The sequence below is a fragment of the Uloborus diversus genome, chromosome 4 (genome assembly GCF_026930045.1).
Source record: "Uloborus diversus isolate 005 chromosome 4, Udiv.v.3.1, whole genome shotgun sequence".
In the NCBI taxonomy this organism is placed as follows: Eukaryota; Metazoa; Arthropoda; class Arachnida; order Araneae; family Uloboridae; genus Uloborus; species Uloborus diversus.
The window spans coordinates 52,868,443-52,883,018 of NC_072734.1; the positions used below are offsets into that span (position 1 = coordinate 52,868,443).

Here is a 14,576-nt window from a genome sequence, read left to right on the forward strand (position 1 = left end):
GATTTTTTGCAACTATAGCCCTGTATATACAGCCTGAGTAAAAACTTTAAGGCCAGTAAAAAATATTGAATAAACGCGAAAATGAAATTGAAAGAATTTTAATATTATTAAATTATTAATTTTTAATGTTCATTTGTAAGAAATAACGCAATAGACAGGTTTTTTGAAGTATGCAACTACCAGGATAAAAGTGGTACATTCAAAGTCAGTATTTCAGCCTGAGTAACAACTTTAAGGCCACCAGTACTTCTTAAGAATTAAATGTACATATACTGGAATAAATACCGCAGTAGTTAATGAGAATGTGGAAATCCTTCAACTTGTAACTTTTTCATTAATTTCTTCAAAGTTTTGGTGCTCTTTGTGAAGATGTCGAAAGGTAAGAGGTTAACTGATGATGAAAGAGGGCAGACAGAAGCTTTTTCTTCTACGGGCATGAGTAGCGAAAATAAAATTGGAAGATCAAAGACTGTAGTCAATAAATTTTTAAGATAAATTTTAAGACAATTATTGTAAAAAGAACACAGGTAAAATACCTAGAATTTCGACCTCTAGTGATGAAAGATGAGTTTGCAAATTTACATCAACTGGAAAGTACTCAACCAGGAAACTTATTTAGATGACAGACTTAAATGTTTGTCAAAAGACGATACATAACACAATTAGAAGGTGTGAAAGTTTTATTTATGCAGCAAAATTGGTTAAACCTCAGTTATTGAATAGGCAAAAAATAGAGCGTTTGAACTTAAGACAGAAAGTCACGACCTAAGATAACCAATGGATACAAACAATTTTTTATGATGAAAAGAAGTGGAATTTGAATGGACCAGACGGATGGAAGTACTATTGGCATAATTTACGAAAAATAAAGTAAATATTTTCCTAAGCCAATTAGGTGGGGGCTCGGTCACAACTTGGGGGTGCTTCGCTTTCAATGGTATGAGCTCATTTGCGTTTGTAAAGGTAAAATGAATTCAGAAGCATATCAAAATGTCCTCGCAAGTCATCTTTTATCAAATGCTGAGTTTATTGCTGGAAAAAATTGGAAATATCAGCAAAACAATGCATCTATCCATTCGAGTAACAGTACGAAAAATTGGTTCCAAGTAAACGATGTTGAAATTTTGAAACGACCAACTAAGTCTCCAGATCTCAAACCAATCGAGATCTTATTGGGCGACTTAGCAAGACGAGTGTATGCAAATAGGAGACTTTTTACTTCATCAATAGAGCTGAAATCTACTGTAGAAGATCAATGGTATAAAACAGATCTCGAATTTTGTCAAAAACTTGTTTTATCTTGAAAGCAAGAATATTCAAAGAAGTGGCGCCTACACAAGCTTCTAAATGTTTCTATTTTTTTTCCAGTGCTTTTCTCTATGCTGGCCTTAAAGACTTTACTCAGGTTCAAATGTTGACCTGTAATAGTTTCTCATAATGAAATAATTACAAATAACTTTTTTGTCTTTTTTACTTGTATTTAAGGTTAATAACCATCACTCAAATTATGTTTTTATCCTGACTTAAAGGTATGTCCAATTTCTCAAAAAAGTTTACCGGCCTTAAAGATTTTACTCAGATTGTATCTATATGTACATGAAAAGTATCAAACGAGTATATTCCAATATTTAACCGATGAGCAATGCAGTTAGATGAAATCGTAAATCAAGTACAAACACAGAATTTATAAATACGTCATTCTATATTTTTATTTAGTATATTTTAAATAGTTTTTAAAATACGTTACAATATTGAAAAAAAATATAATGTTAACAAAATGTTATCAGATATATTATTTTTGCTCCAAAATACATTAATTAGTTATATTTTCTGACTTCACTTTGTTTTTAGAGATTTTTTACAATACTTCATGATTTCTTATATCCTTTTTTTTTTCATTAAAAATTTTTTTTTGAAAGTTGGATGGTAAAAAATGAGTAAAAAGTGCATATAGAAACGGAATAAGATAGCACTAGAAAACTGTTTCGAACTCCCTAAAATGTGTCATCAAAATATATTGAAAAATAGCATTTACCTGAAAATTGCTTCAAACTCTCTTAAAATTTTCATAAAATTATGATAACCAGATATTCTAAGCACTGTAAGGATATTTGCAAGCCAAGGAAGAGCGATGTTCACACTCACGGAAGAAAAATATTGCATCAGGGTTCTTGAACAGCTTTTAATTATCTGAAACAGGGATTAAGTAAGAATTGAATACCGCACTGCTTGAAAAGTGAAACAGGTTGTAAAAGGTTTTATTGCATAAAATATGTAGATTAATGTAGACACGTGTTTCTGGGTTTAAAGGAGTTTTACCTGCTTTTTCAATGCACAGTGTCAGGATAAAAAGACAGTTTTATTCAAATTTTCTGCGATAAAATGTTTTATATCTGGTTTTTCACTAGGGAGTAAGTATTTTAAATCATCGATTCTCAACCGGTAGATCGGCGGATCGGCACCAGTCGCAGAAAATTTTTTCCGGTCCTCAGAGATTTTTGCTCATCCAGGTAAAACAAAACTGTACCCAAAATAAAAAATAAATAAAACAGCATAATACTTTGTGATTAATCCACATAATTTTCCATGATTTCTCATAAACGATTATTTTTACTAAATACGATTATGTTACTATAATTATTTGTTAATACATTTAAATATTTTTGTGAAAGTTCCTTATTACCAAGTAAAGTGTTATTTGTTAGCATTTCTTTCTAAAAAGGTTTATTTTTTAAACAATATCACTGTTCTTTGGAATTTTTTCAAGCGCTTTTGCCAGTTCACGGGTCAAAAAAGGTTGAGAAACGCTGTTTTAAATAACTTAATAATAATAAACAAAAGAGAAAAATAAAGAGGGGCGAGGGGGGGATTCTTTTTGTACGACGAAGAACGGAAGCGAATGCATAAGCAAGATATTTAAAAATGATATTTATTTTTCTTTTGATGAATGGTCCCCAACCTACCGCCACAAGTCATAATGGGCCCGTGAAGCAGATTCATGTTACCCGTGATTATGTTGCATTTTGCCAATGAAAAAGTATGTTCTGAACCCTTTCAAAACAATCGATCATCTTTATTCGGAATTAAGAACAACTGCCGCAAAATTTAAAGCCAAATTAATAAACATAAGGACATTTTGTACCAATAAAATACTTCGGCATAGCGATGAAAACAACCGTACTTCTTTTTCCGTATTTCCCCATGACATTATAAATGGCAAGTATTCGCTCTTTATTTTGTTTAATTGAAAATAGTGTCAAAAAATTAACGCAAGATTTGGAATTGCCACCATTTTTTCCAGTAAATTGTTAGCAACCCTGAAAAAAGAACAATTGGACTGCTGAGAGTTTAGGGTTCTTAAAACTGGAGCGTTATACGATACAATAACGCGTTTTCGTTATTGAACAATTATTTCAAAAGTAATGAAAGTTGAGGTATCTCCGCAGTTTCACCGACAGTTTATTTTGTCCCCCCTTGTTTTTCTTCTTTAATCATACCTTTTAATATAGTAAAAGGATGGAGGAAATTTTAAGTGCCCGCGAAACTGGGGATAAATTAAAGTTGAGGCTGGTCTAGCAGTTAGTGTTATATGCGCTGGATATCGCAACATAGTAATGTACGGGTGGTTGTGGGTTTATTGACATATATCTTTGACTTCAAACAACCCCATAAGAAGAAATATAATGATTTTAAATCACACGATGTATACGACCAGGAAATACCTCATGCAGTAATTGAATTGTTTCACTGGCTGTATGGTAGCATAGCACTCCATTTTTACTAACCCTAAACTCTCAGCTGCCATTTTTTTTCATGGCTGTCTACAATTTATGGCAAAAATTGTGACCAATTCAAATCCTGAGTTAATTTTGGAACACCCTTTCTAACTCCTGCATAGGTCATGCAATAAATTATTGTCGTCTTATAAACAACAAAGCGTAATTTGTTGCGTCAGTCCGACATCACTGCAGCTGAACCATAAATTATAATGTGTTTGCGAGTAACCTTCCTATAGTAGCTTTGTTACAAAGCATCGTTTTTTGCTGTTATAAAAGATAAGCCTGCTTATTTACGAATGCGTTTTACTTATTAAGCAGAGTGTCCAGATTTTGGTTTATCCGGATTGCCTTTGTTCCCGGTTAGTCCGGAAAAACGAGGTTGTACTCTACTTCTAAAACCAGGATTGTTGCTGCTTCTCACGTAATTTTTTCTAATAACTTTAACCTTTCAACCACATTAATATTGTTATGCCTAAAAATAGGTACAAATTTTATAAGATATTTTTTTAAAATAAAGTTTTGGAACGAAAAGGAGAAAAGAGATTTAGATAATCTTTTTGGACAACAAATCGCTCACTAATTTCAAGAACGTCTTATCTTAAAAAGCATGATTTTTCAGGAGAGCGATTTAAAAAATTAAAATTAAAATATCATGCATAGTAAAACTATATTTCAAGACACTAATGGAAGTTTTTCTTACGTATAAGGTCTTTTTTTAAGAAAATGTGATGTTTCTTCTCCGTTTCACAAAGAAAAAGTGGAAAAAATGTATGTTTTAAAAACTTACGTTTTATTTATGATGTTCTTGAACGGAATTTCAAAGATATTTTTTGAAAAAATCTCAAAGTATATCATCATTGTTACTAATTGTTCTATTGTTCTCCTTGCAATACCGACAATACCAACCTGAGTGCAAATAGTACGTTCTTGGTTAAAAAATAAGAATGAAAAATGATCTTTTTTGTGTGCAACACTGTTTTTGGGATAAAAAATACCATCTTTCACTAAACGACACAGATGTTTCATGCCTAGTGGATCAAGCACAACCCAAGAAAAGGCAATCTTGAAAAAATCATTCCGAAAATACTTGAAAATACAAATACGACATTTTTGCTCTCTAACGGAGAAACATTGGGTTATAAAAATGCAGGTTTAGCAGAGATATGATACTCTTTCGTGGCAGTTCAAAAAAAAAAAAAAAAAGACATAACTCAAAATTGCTAATTTTTGATTTATGACGTTTTTGAAATGAGTGAGCGAAATGAAGATTAGTACAGCTGAGAGTGACATATAAAATAAAAGAGGTTACTTACAAGTGAGATTCTGTATGTGTCGCGTTTAGTCTGAAAATAACAGGCCTACCTCTTCACAGGATTGGACGAGATTTGACAATGAGAAGAGCTTCTGATGACTGACAATATTTCCTGATTTAAATAAATGAGTTTTTTGTGGGACTATGTCAAAAGCAATGTGTTCGTGCGCCTTGTGCATTGCGATTTAATGGAATTTTAATGGAAGATCATATCAGAACACCCTATTTATACTACAACTCGATGACATTTTATTGGGGTTGTTTAGTGTTCAATGAAGCAATGTTCTCAACTTACTTCTATGTCTGCCTTATCTTCCCCTCTATCTAAATGTCTTCCAAATAGCAAAGCTATGTTATTGATCGCTTGCGAGGTTTGCAGAGGTCCTTCGATGTTATGCGGTTTGCCATTCCAATTCCTTATTTCTTCCACAAAATCACTTGCAGATTCCTGCAGTAAAAGAATAGACTCACATATAAAATTTATTGAGGAATATTGAATGACTGAATGTGTATCCTAAATTTTTACTTTTATTCAAAATCAAAGCTCTTAAATTCGTTGACAATTAGTCATACACTTGAAGTGTTTTTTCCTTCTTCAAAAGTTAGGTTTTGAGTTCAAAAGTCTATTTACAAATATGACAAGACCTTAATAAGCGATTTTGTTTTCTGAGGACAGAAAACAATATTTTTTGTATTCAGTGAGTCAGTTCTTGTATTTGTAGAGAGTTCTCCGAGTTTGTTTGACAACATGTCACAAAAATGTGTATTTACCATTGAGAATAGATGAAATGGAGGCAGTGAAGACTTTCATTCATGAAACCAAGCCCCCAAGTCACGTGATGGATTTAAAAGCAAAGCAAAGGAAGAAATCAGGTTTCTTTCGCTTGTTTCACGCAAAACGTGCCAACCATTCGTCATTGTTGAGTCACGTGACTTGGGTCTTTGGGTCAACTTTTGCTAAGCCAATGATTGGACTTGCTTCCTCTATTTTAATTCCTTCTCTAAGATATCTACGTTTTTAGGAACTGTCAAAGATAGGTCTCCCATTACGATCTGCTTCGGCTAGGGTTTACTTGTTTTTCACTATTCACCAAACATTGTCTTTCTTATTGGGTTATGAACTAAAGTCGTATGTGTTTTAATTAGTAACTAAAATGGGCAAAATCTGACAAAATCAATTTTATTAACATCATTCGCAATAAACCTTTCCCTATTTGTGTAGTGAAACTCAATTCTAAAATACAACTGGCTTCGAGACCAACCGTAATGTCTAGTGGTTAGAGAAGTCTGACTGCGAAGGGGAGGTCCCGGGTTCGAATCCCTACTCCGGCTTGGTTGTATTTTCTCTCTCCTGTCCTTGTACTTTCTTTGTGTAAATGGTTGCCTACCCGATAAACGGGTCCTTATGACAAGTGTGCACTGTGGAAGTCGGATTTCACACCAAATTATGGTATAGTTTGAAAAGTGAAGCATCACATTCCAAATCCAAATTGCCAGCCTAGTTGGCACAAGACAACAACATTTAGTATCTGTTTTTATACACAAACTTGTAATACCCGCACGGCTTTGCACGTAATTGAAAATTAAAAGGTCATTCGGTTCGCCTGTATATTTACAAATAATGGATGACGAATTTCTCGCCAATTGGCTATGTTCATTCGCTCTCCCATTTCACGTTATGATAATTTCGTAATTTACTCGTCCATCTTATGATAATTTTGCTCCGGAAAATGTTCTTAAAATTGAAATAGAAAAAGAATAAATCTAATTTTCGAAAAATTGCTTCGAGGTGCACACCCCCATGCTACAAACTGACTTTGTACCAAATTTCATGGAAATCGGCAACCGGTCTAGGCGCTATGCGCGTCACAGACATCCAGACATCCTCCGGACAGAGAGACTTTCAGCTTTATTATTATTAAAGATGAGTTGTTGATAGATGACTGAATCATCTTCATCCAATAATTACTGTGTGTAACTTTTGGATTTTGGAGCTTCATAAATAAGTTTAAAAACTTTGAATCTTAGATAAAAACTGTTTTACACAAAAAGAAAAAAAAAAGTTCCTACTTGAATCATAATCTCCCACAATCCTTTTCCAAGTCCTAAATTTCTCATTGTTTGAACTGCGAATCGCCGCTGCTCTGTCCATTCTTCTCCACTCTTTCCGGAAAAACCTAGAATAGTTTGAAGTCGTGTTAAAAGGAGTAAAGGGGTAAATGGGAAGAAGTTCTAATGCCACACTTGGAGGTCATTTTTTAACACTTTCAGGTCTCAGCTATTTCGACCGCATATCTCCCACCAGATTGGGGTTTCTGGGCGCTTTGCATGATTTCTTTAAAAAATACTTAGATGTGAATTTTAGTAATTTTTACTGTATTACATACTTTAAGATGTTTTCTTCCGTAATAAAGAAACTATGTGACTGAAATAAAAATCAATATTTAGTGAGAAATAGTCGGAAAAAGCATGTTTGAAACTAAAAAGAAAAGTTCTGCATAGGAAAATATAATTTTTAACCATAAAAGTTTACCCAGATCAAATTGAAAACTTACCTATATCTTGAACAAATATCTGAAAATAGGTTTAATTTGAAAATTAACATTATTTAATAAAATTTGCTTATGTATGGTACACTTCAAAGCAAACTCGAATTTTAAACCCCTATTCCATCACGATTCATGTAGTTATTTCTGTTTGGTACTGCCATCTCTATATATAAATATATATATTTTGAAAGTAAAAGGTTCGTAGATAGTATCTAAAAAGGTTAGAAACGTATAGAACTCGTACTTTTATAGCTAATAGAGGAAAAATCTGACCCCGAGATAATCTCGGGCTTAGTTCCCTTCACCAAAAACGGCAGCCCGACCCACGTGACGCTCGGACATAGACCTCAAAGTGTTAAACCAAACCATTGGTGAGTAAAAAAAAAGAATAAAGAAGAAGAAGCAAACACACAAGAAGTTATACTTTGTAAATTGAGAAAACTTTTAGTTGGAAACTCTGCCCGTGTTGTCGAAAATTGAGGTAGTGAGAAGCAAAGGGATGAAAGTGGCAAAATTAAAAATTTGGAGATAACCAGTACAAATAGTAGGTGAACACCTCCTCTGTCTTGGGGCAGGAGATAGTACTAATAAACCTAGTAGGTACTGCTGTACAGCATGATTTATAAAAAAAATCAATGACCTAATCAAAAATCTACCTAGGACGCAATTTTTATACGCGTTTTACTCAAAACTTGAAAATGTCTACTTACATCCCTTTGGCTTCTCACTGCCTCAATTATGCAGAACATTGTACTTTGCGAAATAAAATATTCGCCTGTAGTGCTTGTTGGTATTAGCCTTTTTAAAACACTAACTTTAAAATGAATTCAGCTTAGGCTATTGATACTAACAATTTGAATGCAAGCTATACTGTCGTGTGCAGGTAAAGAGAAGTAACTGCAATTTTTCATTTTTTTTTTTTTTTTTTTTGTATTTTTTCATCTATTGTACGTCATCTTTATTGTACAAGCTCGTTTATTTGGTTTCCGCTGAAAAAAGGCTCGAAAAAAAAAACTTCTAATTCCAACATTTCCCGATTGTTAGAATTGAATCCGAAGCGTATTTCTTGAAATATCTCGAAAACTCATTTGTGCAGGTACTGCCGTTTACCTGCACACGGCTGTATAATGTAGCAGGGTATTAAAGCAGTTGTTATAAATTTTTCATGCCTGTTTGCTCCCCCCTTTTTTTTCAAATAATAAAACTTTCGTATCCTTTCAAGTTTCGCAATAATTTTATTTCATAAAAACTATCCTGGTCGTCGTACTATTAATTTAAAAAATTAAAGCATGATACCATAGGTAGTATAAAGTATTTAACGTATTTAGAAATTATTTCATTGTAATATGGGTATTGATAATTTTCCTGTATTTAACTACTCATACAGAGCTACAAGAGGCGATGTTTTGCTGATTCCATATTTTTCAACACCTGATTTGACTTTTTTTCGCTGTTCAAAAAAATCGATAACAGCTGCGTGTCCCCCTAAAAGTAATTCTATTCCTCCTAAGGGAGTTGGGCCCCTACATTGGAAACCACTGTATTAAGGAAACACCTTTACTTCAACACCTATACAAGTATATATAAATCATAGTAAATATAAATAAAGGAATATTTAAGTTCAAAGACATTCCTTTTTTTCTAGCGTCAAAAATTTGCAAAACGCCAGAAAAAAAAATAATAAACCTCAAACTTTTAAAATAACTAAATAGAAAATGTAAAAATAATAAAAGTGATTAAAAGTGAAGAGAAGTAAAATTTCACTACCGAAAGCTGCTAGTTTGTGTACACAGTTTAGAATTGAAATTTTACCATCGTGCTAGAAGAAAAATAACTTAATAAAAAATGAAATGCAAAAAAAAAAGTTCGTAATTAATAAGACGGACTACGTAAGTAATTTTGATACGTACAATGCAAAACAATTTTTGGAGAAATGTAATTGATCTGTTCCAGTTCTCTTAAATGTATGTATTGCACACCCAAAAATATGTTCATTATGTTAGTCAATTGATATTGAAAGCAACTGTAACCATAGTCGTAACCTTATGCTAATAAAGTAACCTTATGCTTAAAGCCAGGGGTACCCATACCCTCAAGAGCAAAGGCGCACCGCCCCCTAAATGCTATGGAAACTCTCCGAAGAATAAGATACACTCTCCAAAAAAAAAAAAAAAAAAACCCCTCGAAACACCCTCCTAAAAGTTTCAATGGTGCAGCCTGCGCCATGATCCTCCTTAGGCGGGCACCCCTGGTAAAGTTTTGTACTTTCGTTGCTCGCACAACACACTCTAATATCGAATAATCTCAAACTGAAAGTAATAAGCAGTGAAACAGTGAAACACTCCACAATCACAAATCAGACGCAAGATATTTTTCATTTTTAAAGATGGGGAGGGGGGGGGGAATAAACAAATTAATTAATAAAATGTATAGGGTGTTCTTCCGTTTTAAACAGCAAGACCTTTATTTTTGCAACCGTTAGTCCTAGATGATATACTTCCAATTGCAAAAATGTTCAAAATTAGACGCAGTGTTAAGATATTGAAAGTTTGAAGCAAAAATGAAAATGAGTCAGAAAATACAAAATTTAACTTTTTATACGGGCTCCAGGTCCTCCAACTTATATTTAGGGAAATGATCTCCATTGAAAAATAATTCCAACACAAGAAGTTTGAAATTAGTACTACCAATATTAGCCGAGATATGAAACGCAGCGTTTCGTGACTTACACCACTTTTCACTCGCCGTCAATAGCACCTTTTGGGGGAAAATATAGTGATTAACAAGTGTTTTTGAAATTACACGTGTGCATAGAGTGTGATTTTTCAAACTATTCGCGGTTTTGCAGTGTGTTTTTGTGTATCACGGCATAACATTTGGATTCATTTTTGAATAATAATGAAAAATATGAATTCCTTGTTTTTCTTACTTTGACTACCTGTCATTTTTCTGAAAGAGGATAAGTTCCAATCTCATCTTCTGTATGGACCCTTAAACTTTAAACTGGAATATCTCCTTGAGTTTTGATCGCACAAATGTCAAGTGTTTTGTGTTAGTAATAGTTTTCAATGGAGATTATTTCTCTAAATATTAGTTAGGGGACCTAGGGCCCGTATAAAATGTTAAATTTTATATTTTTTAACTCATTTTTGTTTTTGCTTCAAACTTTCAATTTCTTAACTCTGCATCTGATTTTGAACATTTTTGCAACTGGAAGTATACATCTAGGACTAACGGTTGCGAAAATAAAGGTTTTGCAGGTTAAAACGGAACACCCTGCATATTAATTTTTTAAAAAAAGAGAAAGAATGTCATACCTCCGCATCCTCTTAAGAAGGCAAATGCTTGAGGTGGGCGAGCCAAGGTCAGAGGATGGTTCAAAATTTCTTTCGCTAATTGGTAATCAGAGACGCAAATGAAAAGTTGTGGCCCCGTATAAAAACTGGAACACATAAATAAATGATTAATTCAATCAATAAATAAAGATAACAAAATTCAGTTAACACAAAAAAAGTATGAATCAAATAAAAGTAAGCTGGAAAACCAAATAAAAATAAGATATTAATAACTCAAATCAAAAGAAATAAGTAAATAAATAAACTAATTATAACTAAAATGAATAAAAAAAAATAGTATATGTTGAATTAAAAGAATGGTTGGGTTTCATACGACAATTTGCTTGAGAATATCGTGCCTACAGCTGTCTGGTGGAGCTGGAATGAGCTTTCAAGTTTCAACTGGTTGACGCTAGATGTCTCTGCGTGTTATAGTATCAGTCCGACTTGTTACTTATTATTGAATTAATCAAAATAGCGATCACGGGAGAGGTGGTTTCGCACTTTATAACTGCTCTCCCCCCCTACTCACCAGACCTAACACAATTTGATTTCCTCTGTGAAAATATATTAGGAATACTATATGTTTATACCCTCTTACCTGCTAATCTTGTCGAACTGAACAAACGGATCACTGCAGTAATTGATTTTGTGACTGCGGAAATTCTACAACCTGTATGGCATGAGGCTGAGTATTGGTGTGATATGAGGCGTCAAGAGGAGAAAAAATATAGCACCTTTAGAATGATTTTAGAATGTAAAAAAGTTTGTATTTGCTTCATTATGCCTCTTAAAAGCATACACGTCACCATCCTTTTTGAATCACCCTGTATTTCCATTAAAAACTACCTCAGTTTTTTGATGAAAACTGCCATCTAACATTCTTCTGGCTGTGTCACAAGGTTGTATGAAATTGGTCTCATATGCCTTTAGACCCAGATTTCTACCCGCGTTCCAAGTGATCAAGCGGTTGATTTTCTCGATGCAGAAAATCGTCAGTGCCCATGTGCATGCTTATGCTGAATGTAAAGGATTCAGTGGGTATTCGTTTGACTTTGTATACCCATGGCAAAATTATATCCCTAATGCAGTTTCTCATCGAAGAGAGCCCAGGTGCTTCCATCTGGTGGGCAATTGGGCGTAAAAATTCTGTGTGCCTTTGACATCTGTGCCATAACGGTGGCGCGTGAAAGACTGGATGTCAATTCGGATGATCGCACTAATTCTAACATTCTGCAAAAGACTAAAGCACCTAACACCATTAGACAGAAAAAAACCTTCTTGTGATTACAATTTTCTGGATGAGCATCAAATTCACCAAAAGCTACATTTCTTAAATGAGAGTTTTATCATGACACGCTGGATATAATACATTCATTACGTAATTCACAATAAAAAAATATATAAAAACAATTTGAAAGTTAGAGTAGCGTAAGGTCACTAATTTCAAACCTGGTTCTGGTCTCTTAAGTTTCTCTAAGGTTACTAATTGCGTTTCAAAGTAGGGAAACGGAGGACTCACGTGAACAATTCCTTTCATTTCATTACTCTTAAAAAAGTATTACGAATTTCTGAAAGCAAAAATGTTTCCTTATTGGGGTCTTGCTTGACTTGACTATGCCTTTTCTTTGTGTCATGGAACTGTTTGAGATTTTGTAAAAAAAAATATTTCTTTACTTTATGATATTTAAAAAAAAATGTCTTCAATAGTTCAACATGTTATAGGGGGCAAATGTGAGCAGGACTGGGGCACGTATGAATACGATTAAAAAATGCAGAACGAGCAACATAGTTTGAAGAACATGAGATTTATACGTTTTTTCCAATTGCATTGAAGGGTTTGTAACCTGTACTGTGTCAGTTTAAATAGCACAATAATAGTGTCATCAAGAAAACCTTTTTTCCAAATATACAGGGTGTCCGAAAAGTCGTTGACTTATTTAAAAAAATCATAGAAAACCAACAAATTGTCATAGGAATTTTCGGTTTGCATCATAATACTTCACAGGTTTAAGAATTTTTATGACATCGAAAAAAAGGAGGGGGGGGGGGGAGGGCAAAAAAGAAGAAGAAAAAAGGTCAGGGTATCAGTATATGCTATGCTTGTAATTCTTCGTTTAGTAATTTTCATTCTCATGTCAACAAAAACGATTTAAAAGTTACTTTTAAATCGTTTTTGTTGGCATGGGAAAACGCAAAAAGGAATGAAAATCACAAAACAAAGAATTACAAGCATAGCATATACTGACACCCTGGCTGCGAAATTCCCTTTTTTTTCTCCTTTTTTCCCCTTTCCATTTTTTTTTTTCGATGTTATAAAAACTCTTAAACCTGTGAAGTATTATGGAGCAAACCGCAAATTCATACGACAATTTGTTGGTTTTCTATGATTTTTTTAATGTGTCAAGGACTTTTCGGACACTCTGTATATTCATGAAATACACCGCCAGCTCAGTCATTTCCAGCCGAGGACTGCAGTTTCGTGCTTATTAGCACTCATCAGCTCGGCATAGGAAAGTGACTGAGCTGGAGACCGGGCTGATAAGCACGAAACTGCAGTCCTCGGCTGGAAATGACTGAGCTGGCGGTGTATTTCATGTATTTCTGCTTTAGCCCTTGCTATTGGGCGGTAATTTACTGAATACTCTGTATATTGTTGCTCACTGTCAAATTTCAAAATCTCGTAGCTTGTTCTAATGTTGTTCTTGTTGTCGTGCGCCAGCTAGGCTGGCAATTTGGGGTACGCTGCTTCATTTTTCCAACCGTACCGTAATTTGGTGTGAAGTATGACTTCTACAGTACACGCATACCATAAGGACCCGTTTAAAGGGTAGGCAACCATTCACAGCAGAACAACACGTTCTCACAAAGAATGGACAAGGACAGGATAGAGAAAGTACGTCCATGCCCGAGCCGGGATTCGAACCCGGACCTTCCTGCCGCAGTCAGACTTCTCTGATCAATAGACAAGGCAGGCTATGCCTGTTCTGATCACTGGATAGACACGAAAAAAACTTTTAAGAATGCATAGTACAAATAATTGTTTTATTATATAAAGATTGTTTTAATTAAATATTGCCTTTCAGCTTCATGTTGGTGCACAAAAAAGTGGGGGGGGGGGGGGGGGGTCCAAAAAAAAGTGTGGGGGGGGAGGGGTAAGGAGGTGAGGCCCTTAAAATTGCTGTTTGCTCGTTTTTCTTTCGTATATATATATATATATATATTTGGCTTTTAACATTACTGATTAAATGACTTCTAAAACAGTGACATCAAAAATCGAGACGGATGGCCACCGTTGACTTTCCCCTTCCATGTTCCGGTCTAATGAAAGAACATACTACATTTATTTTCACTTTTTAGTTTTTATTTTCGTGAAAAAAAAAATCAATTTACCCTGTAAAAAAACATTTTAAATTTGATCATTAAATTTTAACACTAAAAAATTAGGGGGAGCTGCCCCCTCCTCCCCCATACGAGCCACCTATGATACAGGACATTATACTGTATTTTAATATTATTTTGAACGTCAGTATCCAAACTAAATGAAAAAAGTTTGTGTGTTTAAGATAAATCCTTTGTTTGTTTCCTTGTGTGTTTAAGA

At 34.0% G+C, this 14,576-nt stretch overlaps 1 protein-coding gene across 1 annotated transcript in view; it reads right to left on the reverse strand.

Moving 5' to 3' along the window:
• LOC129220571 (uncharacterized) overlaps positions 1–14,576 on the reverse strand; it is an 85,485-nt gene that overhangs the window by 63,018 nt on the left and 7,891 nt on the right. The window contains exons 2-5 of the mRNA XM_054855003.1: positions 10,958–11,082; positions 7,162–7,268; positions 5,387–5,539; positions 2,036–2,190 (exon numbers count right to left, since the gene is read on the reverse strand). Of these exons, the coding sequence (XP_054710978.1) occupies positions 2,036–2,190; positions 5,387–5,539; positions 7,162–7,268; positions 10,958–11,082 (540 nt within the window). The remainder of the gene's footprint in view (positions 1–2,035; positions 2,191–5,386; positions 5,540–7,161; positions 7,269–10,957; positions 11,083–14,576) is intronic.